The 19414-nt window shown below is 39.4% G+C and overlaps 1 protein-coding gene across 1 annotated transcript in view; it reads right to left on the reverse strand.

The window, feature by feature from the left end:
• Window positions 1–15343: 15343 nt before the first annotated feature.
• Window positions 15344–19414, reverse strand: part of tln2b (talin 2b) — a gene marked incomplete at both ends in the record, with an annotated part of 54574 nt that continues 50503 nt past the window's right edge. Inside the window, 5 exons of the mRNA XM_080505439.1 lie at window positions 15344–15472; window positions 16391–16516; window positions 16597–16779; window positions 16878–16940; window positions 17039–17164. Of these exons, the coding sequence (XP_080361565.1) occupies window positions 15344–15472; window positions 16391–16516; window positions 16597–16779; window positions 16878–16940; window positions 17039–17164 (627 nt within the window). The remainder of the gene's footprint in view (window positions 15473–16390; window positions 16517–16596; window positions 16780–16877; window positions 16941–17038; window positions 17165–19414) is intronic.

Here is a 19414-nt window from a genome sequence, read left to right on the forward strand (position 1 = left end):
GTTGCTCCCAAACGTTTGACTTTTGATACGCCTTTATATGGGGTGTGACTTGTAGGCATGGCCCCACGGAGATGCGTCCAATGATAATGTAACACAATCCATTTGACGTGTGGAGAAGATGCAGTTAAAGAGCACGTATCACTGAACGAGAAGACCACCCAACCTTCCTTTGAGTTCAGTCTTTTTATAGTTGTCTCTTCAGTTATTGCCCTCTCCACCATTTCCTGTATGATGATTTCCTTTTATTTTATCAGCCTTTTCTACAGTGACAAAATGTTACTGTTCACCAATGTCTCTATTTTTTTAAATTTTATTTTTGCCACGACAGGCCAGGCATTGGATCACATCCAGCCGCAGCATCAGTCTGATCAAACTCTTTGTGGCTCTTTTTCTGCCTGAGCGTGTTTTGGTATTAGGACTAGTGTAGTTTTATTTTAGGGTGAGTTGTGGTCAATCAGAAAAGGTTTTTTTTTTTTTTTTTTTTTTTTGGGGGGGGGGGGGGGGGCGGGGGGGCATTGGGAGGGGCTTGTTAGTGTTTACCTGATAATGTATTGGATATCCACCCAACAAACTGTTGATGTGCCATTAGACAGTACAACAGTCCAGTTGCCTACTGGCTTCTCATTTGAGAAATCCTAACAGTTTTAATGATCACAAGGAAGATTTTTTTTTTTTCCTATGTAGTTTTTTCAGTCTTGATTCTTATGAAACGATAAAAATGTATTGGATTTCACACACTGATATCAGATTTGGTCCATAAAATATAAATCACAAGTCACTTCTTTAAAGGAATACTCTCCCGCTGTAGAGACCTCATGAAAAGTTCCAACCAAGTGCTGTGACTGTGAGGACACCCCAAGTGTCTCTCAGGCTTCTCAAGGATATTTTTAGGATCGCCTTCTCTTTCATGCACCTGCCTTGGTCTGTAATATGGATCCGGGGGCCTGTGCCAAGAGTCTAAGGCCTGATGCTATTAGATATGTCTCCTAAAATAATCACTGTCCCTCACAGGCTTTCGTCTGTTTTGAAGATTATTGTTGCCACACCAAGTAGACCCACTTCATGTACAGTATGTAGGTTTAAATATTCCATAAGAAGTAAAGTTTAAAAAAAGCACCCAAGAAGGAAGAATTCAATAATGTTGTTTACAAACGTCAGAGCATGTTGCTTTGCCGATCTCCTGCTAGCCCAGGCTTTGGTCTTATTTTAGATCTTGACTGGCAGGCACAGTAATAGAAAAACTAATTTAGATCATCTCGAGCCAGCCCACGTCTTAATAGACTCTTATTTGCATAATTGTGATTGGCAGTGAAAGACATAGATTGCAGGTTTTATCTCTGTCTTATTAATCTTTTTTTTTGTGTCACTCAGAATCAGAATCAGATTGAGGTGGTGTCTGATTTCACAGTCACATGTGTGCACAAATTATTTTTCTTCTTGTGAATTAAAAACAGACAACATCAATGAATAAACACAGCTCGAGAGATGGTGCAGCATAATTACTTCTTTGAGGTGTTTGTTGTTATTCATTGCCATTATTCAGTATAACTTCATGATTGACCTATACTGTCTTTGTTACATGCAATGAGGGATATTGAATCAAATTCAAATTGACTTGAAAAATTCATGTCATGTATCCTTTATGATTTCTGATATGTATTTGATCAAATATCACATGCCTAAATGGGCATATTTGACATATGCAGACACAAATATGTCAACATATAATAGTGTATGCTCATCATTTTACACCATTACAGTTCAACTTAATTTTCTGATTGCTTTACTTCAGTAATGACATTTTCAATATGACTATAATGGTATTTCTGTGTGAAATACAATTAAATCCTAATTACCAGGAGCAACGTCTTCATTCAAATGCCACGTTGAGTCTTGTTCCATTGCAGGGAATGAAAAGAAGCTCAATTATTTTGTTTTCCGTTAACATGCTGGCAAAGTAAAAATAGCCCAGAGCCCAAAATGCTTGCTTTGATTAAAGTCAAGAGATTATTGAAAAGTCTTCCAAGAAGAAAATTACAGATTATCCTAAACAAAGACAGAGCAAAATGAAATAAAGAGCGTTTCTTCCTCATATGTCTTGAAAAGAGTCAAAAACTCTTTCATTATTTAGGACTAAAGTGTTTGAGGAAGCCACACCAACTTCAGAAAGAGTTTATTTTTCATCGTTGTTGAAGCAAAGAAGAAAAAGAAGATCTAGACATATAATTTGGTGGTCCTTGGGTGTTAAAAAAAGGCCTACTTCTCAAGCCTTTTAAAGCTTTGAGCCAGCGCAGGCATTTAAAATACCCCCCAAAATGTGTGACAAAAATGTGGCTGTGCATTGTACATTGTGGGGCATCAGCATCATTGCTGAAACATAATAATTTAATTTAATTTAACTAATGTTTTATGTCTTAAGTAAATGCCACTGTATATGACATCTACTTAAGACATAAAGCATTAGTCAAACTATCTGATTCTTTCAAATTGTTGCCAACAATCACATTACTGGAGACCTTACTTTCTCCAGAAAGCTCTACTATGTAGACTGTAGTGGATACGTGAGCTGAGGAGATATTCTCCATGAAGGATTCATCCCATTGACTTTTACCATTAAAAAAACCCAAAACATTTCTGTGGTGAGATACTTTGAAATGTGGGTATTTTGACCACCTCTCAGTGTCACCGCTCGGTTGTCTACGTGAGGCAACAGCTGAGTGAGACAGGTGCAGCAATGTGCAGCATTCACATTCACATTTACTATGCTATCATTATCGTTGCTTCTGAAACGTTTGAAATTTAAATGACAGACATGGTTATAAACAACGCTGTAAAAAAAATATAGTATACCGTCTCACGTTAAAGGCTGTGGCAACTCTGAGACCATTAAAGTATTTATAGTGACAGGGTGAGTAGATATAGATGTAAAAAGGCCCAAATGCTGGCAGGGAAGTTACAGCTATGCTGATAGTAACAATGGGTAAAAAATAACCCCACAGACTATCAGCTTTGTAATGATTTGGTCATACAGCAGGAATAGTTTGTCCTCATCTCCCAGTTAAATGACACCGAGTGGCCATTCAAAGCGCTTCAATGCTAATGCTCTAACAGAGCATTAGTTAACTCTGTTAGCTCTACAGTGACAACCCACTATGTATATGGAATGTCCGGTTCTCCTCAATCGTCGTTCGGGGAGGAGCTGAGCTCGACTTGGCTGTTGTCCCTGAAATCATGTTTGCTTATGTAAACACGAGGACCCTTTGGGAGAGAAGTTTGAAGTTCACTCATGTCTTTAATGTCACTGCACCGGAGGAAGAGTGTTTCAACTGCTCTTATAGCTCAGTTACAACCCCAAAATGAACTGGAATTGTTCACGAAAATATATTGAATTGTCAACTGCAGTTATGTCTTTTAACATGAATCTGTGATGATGTAATACTTAATTGCTATTTTCCAATACAACATCACTGACCTCGGTTTACAGTGAGGACAAGTGGAGTGCAGCTCACTCTCTCCCTCCACTCTGACTGAAACTCTTTGGGATACAGTACTGGCAGGCCCTCTGTCGAATACCATCTTAAGGTTTCTGCAGACCCCGTCCAGATATATATATAGAAAAAAACGTCTTGGCTCATTGCGACAGTATCCCTGTGATTAGATAGCTCCATGCAGGGGCATGGTCATTTACCCGAGCAGGAAGGGAAGAAGAGAGAAGGGGCACTGTGAGGGTGCAACCCAAGCTGTAACTCAAACCCGGCCCATGCCCTACTGACGATGGGTTTATACACGGCAATGTTCCAGTGACATTATACTGGTAGTCGTAAGACTCAAACTAGTATATTAGTGAGTGCAGGTGGACATTGAACCACAACTACAATAAAGAGATGGCAACAGTGCTTTGCTTGATGGACTGTTGCAATAAGGTTGTGACACTTTGACTGAAGTCGTTCACTGTGGCAATAAATCTGTCATTGAGAGTATAAATCACAATGGAGTGACGTTCCATCAGCTGTAATGATATCAAACTTTATGTTTACACAATGGAGACTGTAAAATCACAGTTTGAGTTGGAAAAAAAAAGACAAATCCCAGTTTTAACCACTCCCATGGTTAATAATTCCAAGGGTCAAATTCCTAAAGCATGAGGGTCAACTATTTCAGCTGCAGGTGCTCCATTGAAGATGAGTACCTTTCTTCCAGTGCCAAGATTTTAACTCTGCACAAGTAACTTCTGCTAAATGAAAGGATCTGTCATCTCTTTGAATACAGACCGCCAATGAGATTCTTACTTGCACAGACTGAACCGCGATCCTTTTACTTTTATAGAAATACTGTCCACATGGGTCCTTCTGTAAGAAGTGACTCAATAAAAAATGAAAAGAGATTTATGTCTTTTATTTCAACTATTGAAAATCATATTTTATATGGCTCCACTCATTAAAGTTTTAGAGAGAAAAAGTTTGATAGGTCGTAGAAGAAAGTACTTTGGTGACTTTCACTTTCTGAGACCAAACCGGCTGAGCTTGGTAGAAAAAATACCAAGAGTAGGAGCCTTCCGCACTGCAGACACAAATGTGGGTAGAAGTCATAATGGAGGAATATTTGTGGCCTCTGCAGGGCTCCTCCCTGGTGGTTTGTTTGTTTTCTTCCTCCGACGGAGACACAGCGAGTTGAACTCTCCAGCCATATCTGATGCCGTTCAGTCAGCTTAGACTAAAAGTGGGGGGAGGGCGGCATTTAGGGGGAACTGTCATGATTCATTTCACACTCATGTGGGATACCATGCTCCAGTTCTTGTGTAAAATTAAATTCGCAAATGGCCAGACATGTCAGAGCTTGAACACTGGATCCAAAAAGTCCCTCTGGCCGACATTCGCCTCTGAAACTCGAGGTGGAAATACTTTTACACTTTGTGTTTACTTGTATACAGAGGAGCAAGTCAAGAGGGAAGTGCAGTAAATGATTGTTTACATGCAGCTTGAGCTTCTCCCTGTTCCAGATAAGGATTCCAGAAACTCATCCTGAAGGATCTGAGAGAGGTTGCTTTGGGCTGCATGATATCCTCACCCGATTGGCGTTAGATAATAGTCCGTGTTTAAGCTTTTACATTTTAAATCTCCGTCCACAGCTGCCCAGCATCTCGACGATGGCTCTCTTTAAATATTTGCCTTCAATCTTTTGCCCCTGGTGTCACAGGGTAGAAGTTTCCGTGTTTGCGCACAGAGAGAAAATCTTTCATATATGTGTCCATATATGGGCCCTCTGGTGTAAGCGAGCTAGAGTAGACAGAGGAGAGGGCTAACTTGCAGGGGCTTTTTGTGAGGTCCAAAGGCATTCTCGATATTTCTTTCCATTCCTCAGGGCTATAAAACTTCTTGGTATGCACTTCCACCTCAGCCACTGTTCTTCTTGCTGGAGCTGGCCTGTCAGGGCTCTTTGGCACAGAGACGTGAAACAAGAAGAGGAAGATGCTGGCTTCTTGTACTTACTACAAAATCTCTTCTTTTTTTTTCTTTTCCATCTTCAACATTTCCTTTACATGATGACAAAATCCATTTCATGGCACTGCAGTTGGCAGATTGACATCCCAGCAAACAAAGACAGTTGTTTTGCAAATTGAGAGAAAAAGAAAACAGGGACTCATACTCATACTTTTTTAATGCATATGGGTTCCAGACCCCAAATTGACCATGGTTAGAGTGCAATGTGTGAGTGAGTCTATGGGGATGAGACATTCCACTGTGGTTCTGAGAGGCTCTTTGATGGCTGGCAAGCTCTGTTCACCCTGACTCCGTCACAGTGGTCTCTCTGCAATGAGGAATGCCACAGGAACCCACGGCTCTGCAGCACCTGCATTCTTACACGGGAGCCTGCCTGGAGCCTCATGTTTGATCAGATGCCGTGGCAATTTTCCGACGAGGTCGAGACTAACCGCACAGCCTGGAATCTACATAAAACATGTGTGAAAAGTTGGTCCTGAAAAACTGATTGGACATGGGAATAAATAGACATTCATCTGATGAGATCTGGTTAGATCTTGCCCAGAGGCCTCCGAGATTGGAGATAACTTACAGTGTGATAAAAACGTAATTGCTTCCAGGTTGCCCGAAGACATCTTCAACTTCATCAAAAGAATGGGAAATGCCAGCAAAGATAGATGTCATTAAGATGCTTCAGTTAAGTAAAATTACCAGTGCTTATACCAGAATATAATTGGAAATTCAGATAATTGTCAATCACTCAATTCAAATTCTCGCATAATGCATTTCCAGAAGAACTGAACTAAACATATTTAAACACAGCAAACATCTTTATTTACATCATTGTCGAAAAGAAGGTGTTACCCTGATTAAGGTGTTAGTTTATTGCCCCGTGGCAAAAATACGCTGGTTCCTGTATTTTGAGTCAGATGTTATCCATTTGGCCACACAGTGTAGTGATTAGCACTCTCACCTCATAACAAGAATTTCCTGGGTTCAAGTATGTCTTCAAGTGTGGAGTTTGAATGTTCTCCCCAGTTGTTTTGGACACTCTGTTTTCCTCCTTGATGAAACACTGATATGCTTGTTTGGTGATTTCAGTGAAAAGAGTTTTGTTTCTGGATAAACAATTTTTGAAGCATCAGTTACCTTTTGAAAATGCAACCTTTCTTATTCCAGACTTGGCTGCAGTCGCTGAATGACATAAAGACAAGAGTGCATGCCTGTGAGAAGTTGTGGTTTCTCAAGTAGGAAGTAGGAAGCTGCGGAAAAATGGCTTGTATATTTACAGGAGTGTGGTCAACATCAGTAAAAGTTCATGAGACTCCTCTCTTGGACAGCTTATTCAAGCACAAACCATTTGCTGTGTGCTAATAATAGACGTCAGTTTTGTGGTTCCGCTCTGCTGTTAAATTGTCTGATCTTTAACTGCACACGAGCAAATTTCAAACGAGCCTTTCTCACATCTTCATTCAAGATTCGGTATCATCAAAACTCCTCAGTGAGGAATAAATCCTCCTCTGAACTGAACCTTTTTCTGTCACACCTTCAATGTACTTTTAGATGGTATTCCTCACCTTCAATAAATCACCTGAATTTGTATTGTCATTTTTATCAGGTGAATTATTTTTTAGTTTATCCATTTATGGTGTTACAGTGACATGCTGGAGAGCTTTGTCTGTTCACAGTAAATTTGGACTTTTCTATGTAGAGTTTGCATGTTTTTCCTTGTAGCTTTTTTTTTTTTTTTTGAGTTCTCCAGTCTCATTCCGTAGTCCAAAGACAAGCTAGTTGGGTTAACTTGTGACTGTAAAATATCTCATAGGTGTAAATTTGTGATTGTGTGATTGTCTGTTTATCTGTGTGAGCCTTGTCATTAAGTGTGACTGCTTCAGGGCGACCCCGCCATTCTCTCATTGACAGCTGCGACATGCTCCAGCCACAGCGACCCCGACATTGCTCAAGCGGGTGTGGAAGATTGGTGGATATGTTGTGCCTATAAACATACAAAGGTTAGCAAAGAATAGATGGAAGAATAATATACTATCTATTGTGATCATGACAGGAAATAAATAATTTGGGACAGAGCATTTCAACAAATGTCAAATGTCATACAGCAGAGCAATGTTGGACAAGTCCAACCAAATACTTTTGTGAAATTTGGCATTTTGAAAAAAAATCTGTTGGGCACTGAGTGAAGTGAGTGTTAATGCAGCTTTAACTCTGGGAGAGAAGGCCGCAAGATTGAAAGAAGAAAGGGTGCCGAGGACTTCAGCACCAATGTGGCCTGTCATCTACCGGGTGTTAAGTAAAGTTTCCTTATTAAGAGAGAGGGGTTTGGATGGACGAGTATTGCATTTCACTCGAGACAGCTTAAGTCCCAGGAGGCACCACAGATCAGTTCCATTCGGCAGCACAGCCTGAGACAGTTGGTTCCTCTTTTCCACCGCTCGCTCTCCAGACTGTCCGCACAAACCCAACGAAAAATCAAAGGGGAGTCGAGGAAGAAAACCTGACTTTGGAAGAGCTTTTCCACAGTCAGACCATATCATTTAATAGGTATTCCTGCTGTTGCGTGTGGAGTCGTCCAAAATTAGCGCCCAAGTTTTAAGTCTCAGCTCAGGCCCAATATAGCTCTGCTGTCAGTGCTGACAGAGAAATACTGTGCCTTCCTTACATGATGACTAAAGGGGCTGCTGTGCCGTCATGGGAGAAATGGACAGCAAATACTGTCACTCAGCACAGAATGAACACTGTGAAGGTGACTGGAACAACTCATATGTCAAAAACAATCACCATCCTATTGTTATCTCTTGAAAATAGGCTCTCTGTAGCATTATATATATGAGCTTGCATTTCACACACTGCCTGCCACGAGATGCATGTTTAACCTGATCTCAAACAGCTTGTAAGTCTATAGCAATATAAATAAGCAATCAAATTCTCACAAATACTTACTTTATTTCAGAAATAAACAAAATGCTACCTAAATTATGGAAATATTAATGTACAAGCTTTTTGATTTGATCAAATTTAGCCATTGTTTTACAATTTATTGAAAACCAGTACTTTTATGAAACTAAAGGGTTATAGAATACTGAAAATTTGTGCAACTATTGTTCCATTTTATAAATTCTACTCAATCACAAGTGTAAGTATTGCAGTGGAAAAATTCCAAGTACAAAATACTTTTCTCAAAAACCGCTCAAAGTTACTTTTTACCCACATTTCATTGTCTTGTCAATAGCAGACATTCAATTAAATATACTTGTATAAAAAAATCTACAATAAAGCACATTCTAAGAGTGACAATAAAGTACCGTATATATAATTACATTATGGATTTTGAGTATTTGTAATCTATTAGTCCCAAACACTCACTAGTTGCTTCCTTAAACTAACTAATGTAGTTACTGCAAAATTATAATTACTTAACTGTGACATTAATACTTGTATCCCTAGTATTCATTTCACTCATTTGGTTCTGCTGTACTATCAGCACTTTCAGTTTTACTGATATACTCACTGAGTTTAATGTCACTTGGAGAAATCATGTATGACTCAATAACAATGAAAATAAGTAATATAAAATGAAAATATAATAAACTACAATCATCCAAACAGCAACAGACTTCAAAACATTTTTAATTTAACATTTATCTAAATCAAACATTAATATTACAAGTGAATATCTTCTTGGCAAAACTGGTCAAGTAAATCTGTGACCTTTCAAGAAATCACATTAATCATTGACTCGCTTTCAGGGACTTGCACAGCACTGCTTGCAATACGCTGTAAGTAAATAACCATCTGACTTATGAGAGAACATAAGTCATCCCTTCCAATCCCTGCTCACTATCCTCATTAAAGTGCAGGTTGTACTATGGAGCCAACGTGTTGGGAGAATCCCACCGATGACCTAAAATAGTCATGTGCTCCAGGCCTGAGGAAAACGCTCTCTTGGATCCATTAGCTGCTGTCGCCCAGGTTTATGTTAGGAAGCTTCTTCTCAGAACAGATACAGAGACATGGTACACGAGTATGCTTACACAACAGGCATCTTCTAACACAATGACCTCACTTGCTATGGCCGAACCATGCTATAAGTCACTGCAAGTTTCTTTTCCTTTGCCTTTTCAGAGGCGATCAATTGGCGACACTGGACAAGTGTGTTTGGATGAAGCTAACCTGATGTATGTACACTTTACAGAAGCGTCATCCCTGGAGCATGAAGCACTTCAGAAACTTAAATAAAACTTTTAAAAAGAAAGAAACAATGCTGTTTTAAATATAGGGCTCGGTAGATACAGTATAACCTTGGTAATATGAAAATAATATGAAGTTACTAAAAAAATGGGAAAAAAAACCCCAAACAAATCTGCACAAAAGATTTCTGGTAGGAACAGTTTGTTGAGCGCTTTCTTCATTCCTACTGTGATCTTTGGATCTGGAAAATTTTAACTTCCAGACAAAGTGGATCAAAGCCAAACTGACATGCAACCTCCGAGCAGTTCTGTTCGGTCCCACACACTGATTTATCAGCCTGCGTATTTCTGAAAATCACTCGCCTGACACGGACGACTGAATGAAACAGGTAGACAACTGCACAGTGTCGCAAATATTCTAAACACAAAAAAGGTATTCAGAACAGGTGCATTGACACACATAAAGAACCAAAGGTTAGAACTGGCGAGAGTTTTTTTATTTTTATTGATTGATTGTTTTTGTTGTTTCGCAGCTTGAGAAAGACACAAGGTTGAAATGTTTCTGTGAAAAGTAGCAAAACTAAAAGAAATAAGGAAGAAATAGTGGTATACTTTGGACAAATGACCCAGCCCAAAAACCAAAAGCTTTTCCCGATGTGCATTTTTTCCAAGCCTCACTTCCTCCTTCATCATTTCTCTCTATAAGCAGGGAAAAAAAAGGGCTCATTGCAAAGACTGTTTCCACTCCCTGTGCTTCAACCCTGCAACAGACTATTATGCCCTCGACACGACGGGAGTTGAACAAATTGCCTGCAGGCCTGAACCGGTTTGCCGGAGGGTCTAATCCAACACCTGGGATGACGAATAAGAAACCTGCAGGTTTTCAATAAAAGTACAGGAACTGCTTGGAGGTTGACCTGTTTGAGTTACATTTCTGGTCTGCAACTAAACAGTCAATGATGAATGAATCAAACAGCAAGATGCAGCTTGGACTTGATGCAAATATAATTTGCATCAAGTTTATAATTATGAGATATAACAGCTTTTTCAGACATACGTTTGAAGACAATCAATGTCAACACTTCAGGTGTGTTTGTAGAAATGTCTTTGCTTAAAAACAATGTGGAGATCAACAATCTAAATTGATTTCAAATATTTTCACATTAGGAGTTGTCACTGCATTTTCTAATATATGTGGTAAAATTCTGGCTTGTAAGACAATTCCCCAAAAGGGAAATTCAACATTGATCATAATTTCAATGAGTATCATTAACAAGGGGATTCAAAACATCCAAACGTGAAAACTCTTGTTTCACATCCTTTCATTCACAATAACCATTGAGGCATACAATCCCATGCCTGTTTATGGAAAACGGAAAATGCATAAATGACTATGAGGTATGTAGTTGCCAATCAGCTCCAAAATTGATGAAAGTAGAAAACTGACACCGTGTTAGTAGGTTCAGCCACGGAGGAGCATGTCTTCATTTTACGCAACTTGAGTGTGGAACAAAGTCCGAATTAAATGGCTGCCAGGCTGTGGAGATTAGACATGGCACAAGCCGCGAGCCTCCAAAACAAACTCCCCCAACACGGCACATATCAAACATTTAGGATGCCAGAAATTGCTCTCGGAGGGTGCTAGGGATTACCATTTGTATCGTGATGTGTTTAGATACCCCACCAAACTGTCATCAGGTTCTTACACTTCATTAGACACATTAGTGATGATCATATTGCTTTCACCATTTTGGTTCTTGAAATCTAAAGTTACTGTCTTCACAAAATTTTTCACATAATTGAACTCAACATTTTTGCAGTGTTGATTGATTTGCACCCCACGAAACGCTGCAAGGACAAACATGCTGAAGACTATCTGAGGTCAAGGAGGTCAATGACATACACTGTAACAGATCAGGCATCAAACCTTGTGCCAACAAGATGCATCTGGAGGACATTACACGTGAGATGCCTTTACAGCCAGATGACAAAATAAGAAAATCTATATAAGCTAAAGAAATTAACCAACGTAGTAAAGTTTTACCAATGCTGACCAGACTGCTTCCCATTTTTAAAACGAGGATTTGCAGCAAGTCTATGAAGTCTATGGCCTTTTATTCTGGAAACTTAATTGGAGTTATAAAAGAAGGTTTTAGTGATTAGTCTAAAATCATAAAGTTTAAGAAAGTAAGAGAAAAGACTCGGCGAGACCAAGCTCCTGTTTTACCTCATGAATCTACATCGGGTTGCTCTGCGCACATGCCAAAGTTAACCAGACAAACATCCTGTAGATCCTCACGGCTGAGAGGAGAGGGAGGGAAAGAGTGTGAGCATGGGCACTCTTTTTTAAACACATGGCTTCAGTTTCCCCTCTCCTCTGTGTGGCCTGGCCTTGCACGAGACCAAAACACTCTAACAACCAAATATGGTGTTCATTAGAACGTCGGTGTTTTATGCCGGCCACCTTTAACCATCTCTTTACTCGCTCTGCAGCTCCAACTGAAAAATAGGATTGAGCATAAAACAAGTAACATTTCACTCCAGTGAAAGTATTCAAACTACAGAGAGGTGTAAAAATATAGTCTTCTTAGTTTCCTTGTGACTATTTCAGCCCTGTAACTGCAGCCCAAAGCACAACAATGCTATGAAACTTCATTCTTGACCAAAATATCTAAATGGGGATCTCTGCATACTTGAAGGTCTGGTCTGTGAGGCAAAGGGAGAAAAAAAAAAAAAGTACATCCACAATGTCCATATTTGGTCTGGATAACTTTGCCAATCCTTCCACTACTGGAACACACTGTATTTCTCTGAACTCCCCCTGAATGAAGTGTGAAAGGGAATGCTGACATCTACTGGTAGAAATGCAGGGTGGAGTTATCGTCATCCAATGACACTTAAAAAACAAACAAAAAAACAACAGATTTTATGTTGAGTAAAATACAGCAACTGTGCAAAGGTGTTGGGTTTTACTGAAAGAAGAGCAAATATTCAATCAAACAATGCCAAAAAAAAACCAACCCCAAAATAAACAAATCCCCAAAAACGTGATCGGGTGGCAGGGTGCAAAAATACAAATCGTATAGCCAGTGTCTTTAAATATTATCTTAGAGTATAAAGACAAGTCAGGAGTCCTAGTTCTACAGAACAAGAAACCTAAAAAATAATGAGTAATCCAAACATTTTCTAAATATGGTGATTATAGAAATTAAACACATACTCAAAGGACAAAAGGCTTGAGAAAATGTTAAATAACTCTATTTAGGATTATGTAATGGGACAAGCATTCTGGCTTAACTTTTAATGTCCATTTTCTGCTTTTGATGCTCTACTTTGACTTCAATCTAAATTAACCTTATTTCAATATCACCTATTAAACACACATGCAAACTATGTAGGTAACGAAAAAGTGAAGAATCTTCTATTTGATGTTTCATTTATTGGGCTATATCAAATAATAAGAATAAAACAATCTGAGTGGTACTGGTTGTTTGAAAGTCTTTATTTTTGGTGAATACAAAAAATACTTTTGTGACCAGATAAATATTATACATACAGCATTTAAACATAAGTCTGTTAAAGAAAGCACAACACCTATAACAGAGCTAATAATGGTTTCTATTTCTTGTAATACTCAGACAAATCAGTTAAGACAATATATTTCAGGGTAATCCATACATGTACTGATAAAAACGCGTTGTTTTTTTTAATAGTGGTTAGACAACGAAACAATACAGTTCAACGTTAAAGAGGGACTTGGCATAATACATTTCAACACATTTTCTCAACTTCAGAGACAAATTGTCACATGCTCACTGAATGCAGTCTGGTGTTAGTCTCTAAATCCTAAGGTATCCACAGACGCCCTTTTATATCAGCATTATAACATTGTCGGCAGGTAGGCCACCAGCCAAGGCATTGTGTTATATGGCAAAGGACTTGTTTATTAAGACCCCAGAGGGGATTAGACTGGCATAATGTTCTGATCCAGAGTGGACAAGGCTCAGGCTCCCACCAGCCTGATCTTCAGCTGCTCCCAGGACAGGCTCCAGTAAGGCACTAGTACACAATGCGGACCGGACACTGGCATGGACAGACTAAGGAGATGGACTACTGCAGATGTAGAATACATTAAACTTCATATCCCAAACGGAAGAAAAAAAAAATTATTGAATCAGTTTACTCAATCAGAGCATGAAGCTGCTTCTTTCTGTGTATTAGTAAAATGTCCCATATTTATTATCATGGAAGCTTTAAACTGTCTTTTTCAGTGCATAACAGTGCATAAAGTTATGAGCAAACCCAGAGCATAATATATGCTCATTTTATTCACAAGCTCAAAGCCTAATATCATTGCACACAGGTAATCTTTCAACCAACAACAGCGCGGACTTTCATTTTCTTCTGAGAATATTCAGTGTAATATATTGCTAAAGTGAGGAGACTTTACCAGGGCATGTGGGGAACAACTGCATGTTTCTGTATACGTACAGTACAACGGGTACCTGAAGAAAATCTAGCCAGTGTAAATGTTTGGGGGGGTATTAAAAAAAAACAAAAAAAACACAAAGAATGAACAAATGATGTAAACACGTATTCCTTTTACAGCTCTATGTATGCAAAGGAAGAACGGGTGGGATTACACCGAGTGACAATGTACAAGCAGCAACATATAGTAGTATTTGGTCACATATACGTAGTCCAGGTGATCTGAATAATAGACTACACATTTCTTCTCACGAGTTACTTTCAAAATCATAGATAGTCTTGGCCAGTGATGTGTTATTTTTGTATCTTGTCCAATCAGAGCCGCTCGTTGTTTGACATCACACTGAACAACTGGGTCTTATAAGGACCCTTGATTTTATAGGAAGGCTGGTTTTACAGCAATCCCCAATTCACATTTGTTTTCATATAAAATACAAGTGCCTTTCCATTTTTTTTTACTACTCTATTGGTTAGTAGCTTCATTGATATGTATTGACATTATGATGCATGCAGGCCAGTGATAAAACGAGGCTTCACCTTCCTGCCTTTTTATTCATCCTTCAGTTTTTTTTTTTACATAAGGAATACAAGCAATGGACCCTTAGATTTGTTCTTCCAACTGCAGAGATATTATCTGTTCATGTCTATTCACTCTAGGCTTTCAGCAATTACAGAACATTCAGTGATTATAAGAGATTTCTGCATTTGTAACATCTTTTAGTCGTGATTGTAACAGTCAAAAATGCAGTAATATCCACAAAGCAGTGATACATTTATCATACAATTTCTTCAAACTGCCTCAACTTGCTCACACTGACAACCGTCTTCATAATAAAGTCTAAATGTCAATGTCATTCACTGACACACACACACACACACACACACACACACACACACACACACACACACACACACACACACACACACACACACACACACACACACACACACACACACACACACACACACACACACACACACACACACACACACACACACACACACACACTACAGGGCGCAGGCACTTGTTTTGCTCAGCAAACAGGCCTGTTTCAAGTGCTGTTTCATCCTCTGTTATACAAGAGTTAAGCAGCCAATAGTATATCGGCAATATCTGCTCCTGACAAGAAGGTCTCATCACCACAGCGCGCATCCTATCGGCTCAGCCAATCAGCCCTCATCCTCCCTCAGCTCACTGGGCAGGAACTTGTACTGCTGCTGTCGGATCTGAGCCAGTTTCTTCCGAGCTTCTTCCAGCTCCCGCTCTTTTCTCAGCATCTCTTCCTGAGCTGCGATGATCTGAGAAAATGAGAACAGCTGACAGAAACGGTCCCTTCCACTCTTCACCATCCAATTCCTCTGGACTGCTTGATATGCACCAAGTGAAGTTTCACATGTGTGGAGCTTCTTAACTCCAGGCAGAATATATGGAAGTGTATACAGACTAAGCATTTAAGTATTACAGAAAGTAACAATAGTTGCTATTAAGTTAACAGCTGTGGTTTTCTTAGTGTCATAAATATATCTAAGATTTCATCTGTGATACCTCACTGAAAACCTTCATAACTATTTATTTTACTTAGATTCTTCTTCCTGAATGCATGAATTAATTGTACATTGTAGACCTCCGTATGTTATTGGATTGAACAGAGAACTATTAATAAAGGAGCGCATTATGGAGGAAACTACCATGACAACTGCAAATAGTGTAAAACTGCCTGAAGTGGTAAAGGAAACAATCTGTCCCAAATTCCCCACATAGTGACAACAATCAGGAATCAATCACACAGCGAGCATCATTGATGAGAAAAAGTGACAGGATGAAGTCTCACTGGTTGCAGAACTGACAGAGAGAAAAAGCCTGGATGAAAACATCCCGCAAAACACTCATTCATAACTGCTGATATTTCTTTTTTTTTTCTGATGACAAAGAATCAAATTCTGTTCTGTGACAGAGATACACAAAGAGTCTTCAAAAGATGTGATGTTTTACAGCTTTGGATTCATAGCCAACTGCGCTCACTGCTTTGAAACCAAACTGATTGGATGTTTATCTACAACAGCTTGTGACGGCTTCGGAAAAACAACCGTGACATTTCATAATAGCAGCAAAGGGTGCAAACATCAACTAACAAATCAGTGAAAAGGGCACATCACATCCCAAGAATAAGCTTCTTCTAGCTTCACACGTATATTCATACCAGGATTTTCTCTCACCTGAGCTATACCGCCAACGAATTTGGTCTTCACCACGACGCTGTCGTCCTCGGTCTTGTCAAACGCGGCTTTCTGAGCGGCCTTGACCAGGTTGTCTGATGCTCGCTTCACTGCATTTCCAGCAGCCTTTGGAAGGGATATTCTTGAATTTAGTATACACACAGTTCAAATTTATTCTGCAGGAACTGAAACTGGCTCAGTGTTACCTGTAGTCTCCTCATGGCTTCAGAGTCCTGGTCTGCTTTCACCTTGCAGGCCACCAGCAGCTGAGCTGTGGAGGCTGCGACCTGTTTGGCTGAAGAGATGAGCTTCTCCTCACTGGCGTGGCCCTGCACTGAAGCATTGGCTGCCTCGCACAGGTTACTAGTGGCTGCTGCAACCATACGTGCCTGTGGCAAGCAACACATTCAGATAGTTTTTTGTTTTTTTTCCAGATTGTTTTAATACCATTAACAATTAAAAGGAGTAATTTTGCTTTGGAACTTACAGCTGATATGAGGCCTTGTGACCACTGACCATCATCCACCGCATTTGCCAGATTTGATCCCACCTATTGTAGAGTTCATAGCAAAGTAGCCAACATTGTATTGCAATGTGCTTACTATTACCTGTAGGGAGTGATTCGATGTCTTAAGGAGTGTCACTAACCTTTCCTTGTGCCACCAGTTCTCTCTGAGCTGCAGATGCAGATTTAACAAGTGCACTTGTCGCTGCAGCAATGGACTTTGCTGCTTCTAAGATCTGCTCCTCAAAGTCCAGCGTCTCATCTGCCTGCTGGAAGGGAAGCGACATGTTAACTTAGAACTAAAAAGCAGGAAACATGGTGAAATGCATTCAAAATTTAATGTACAATGCTCTGAAAAGTCCGGAGGGACAAACGTGAAATTGGGTTTTTATTTATTGTTTTTTTTTGATAGCCCTAAAAGTAATGGAACATATGCATGTCTTTTCTAACACACAAAAAAAATATCCACTGTGTGCTAGTTTTGAAATTGCATACTGTAATCTCTCAAAACAGCTTCATAAAACATGCAACATCCCACATAAACACATGGAAACACGGCCTTAGTGTCTTTGACAGTGGCAATGGCATTACAATGCAACGCAACCTACAAAGCTTTACTTTATTTGCACGCAAAGCAAAAATCAAGTGAAAAATTTTTCTAAATATTTAATGACAGCAGAGCAGCCGCAAGATATGTAGGCTTGTTCCCACATTCAGTGGAAAAAAAGCAGCATGGAAAATAAGAGGGCATCAGTTCAGGGACATTTAACAAATGGCCATCTCTGCATTTGCAGTCAACATCATGTGATTGACCACAGACCTTCATAAACACATAAGGTACACGTGGCTGGAGACAGGGCGGGACACTGTAGGAATATGTTTGATATATAGTTGGACTAAATAACAACCTAATATATCAAACATATCAGACAGAGCCCTGCAGAGAAGGCTTCCAGGTCTACAATGACTCGGGGGGTGTGGGGGGTAGGGGGTAAGGGGGTGGCGAATAAACATGCTGGGAGCAGGAGAGCCCTCACTCCTTATAGGGTGGGAGAGATGAAGGAGCAGAGAGGACAGGGAAGAGAGAGGTGGGAGAAGGGACATCCAGGCTGTTTTAAAGAGAAATATATCGGACTTTAACATCGATTTAAATACAAAAATACAAAAACCTTCAACGTGGTACTTTCATGGGTCTGTTTTGTTCGTCTCGGCAAACAAGAAAAATACTGTAGTTCAAAAATATCTATTCTATATTGCAGGGCATCAGTTTAATCTTTGGGGACTTTATGGTTTACATAAATAGTTACTGTGCGCAGAAATAACATGACTATGGTGTGTTTATGAAACACTGGGCAGTCCCACCTCCCAGTACAAATAATACATCTGAAAGCTGGGAACTGGGGATTTCCCATTTGGAAAGGTAGAAGTGTCTGAGAACTCTGACAAGGTAATGTGATGTTGCTCAATATGACAGCCTTTCTCCTCAGCATGAAAAATTGCATTTTTATTTTACTATGTAATAATAATAGTAAAAAACCTCCAGATGTCATTATTCCAGCTATGCCAAAATGGAAGTATTATATAAATAGGCTTATACTGGAGATGGTACATGTATCTATTGTTTTTGTGAGGCAACTTGTGAGTTGTTGCATAAATGCTCCTAACAAAAAAAGTAAGCTTTGCAAACCCAACTCACCGAGGTCCTACTTGCTTTAAGGCACCATTTCAATCTGAAGATTAAGGTGTGCTCTCTGATTATGTTGTGGTGTGGATTTTTAAGAATGCTTCCAGAATATGTGCAATTGTATGGTATAGTCTGAAATAAAAGTGAATTACTGAGATATTTCTTGTTTAAAATGTGGGGGTTGCTTCCTTACAGATCACTAGAGGGAGACACTGACATCTAAAGAGAAAAAGCCTTTCACCCACTAATCCCCTTTCATAAACACAAAGATCCTCATAAATGCAGTCTGTAGCTATGGAATTATAGTATGAGACAGAGCATTATATGATCTTTCTCAAAACTGGGGTAACCTGAATATATACTCTTAAACAGAGGAAGGTGTGTGTGTGGGGAGGGATTCACGTGTACATAAAACAAAGAAAGCACTAAACAAACGGAAGGAAGAGCACCAACATCCAACTATCCAGTCTCCAGAGACAGAAACACAAACATGATCATGCAGAGAACACCACAAACACAACTTTGTATTGCACACAGAACAACGTAAAATCTCTCCATCGTATATCACTTATTCCTGCTGTTCTTGGCATACAATGCATTAAAGTTGTTCTGTTGTCTTAGACAATACCGCAGCATGTGTGTGGCGTTGGTAAGGGTGAGTAACAGGCTGAAACAGCCTCCTCAGTTTAGTTTGGAATTGAGAAACACTGCAATAAACAAAGGAATACAAGTTCAACAAGACAAAGAACCTCTCTTTTACAAAGGGTCACAACAGCTCCTCAAACATTTGAACTCAATCCAACATAAGCTTGAAGTACCAGCAGTGTAAATGCAT

This window comes from Blennius ocellaris (genome assembly GCF_963422515.1).
Source record: "Blennius ocellaris genome assembly, chromosome: 11".
NCBI classification, from domain to species: Eukaryota; Metazoa; Chordata; class Actinopteri; order Blenniiformes; family Blenniidae; genus Blennius; species Blennius ocellaris.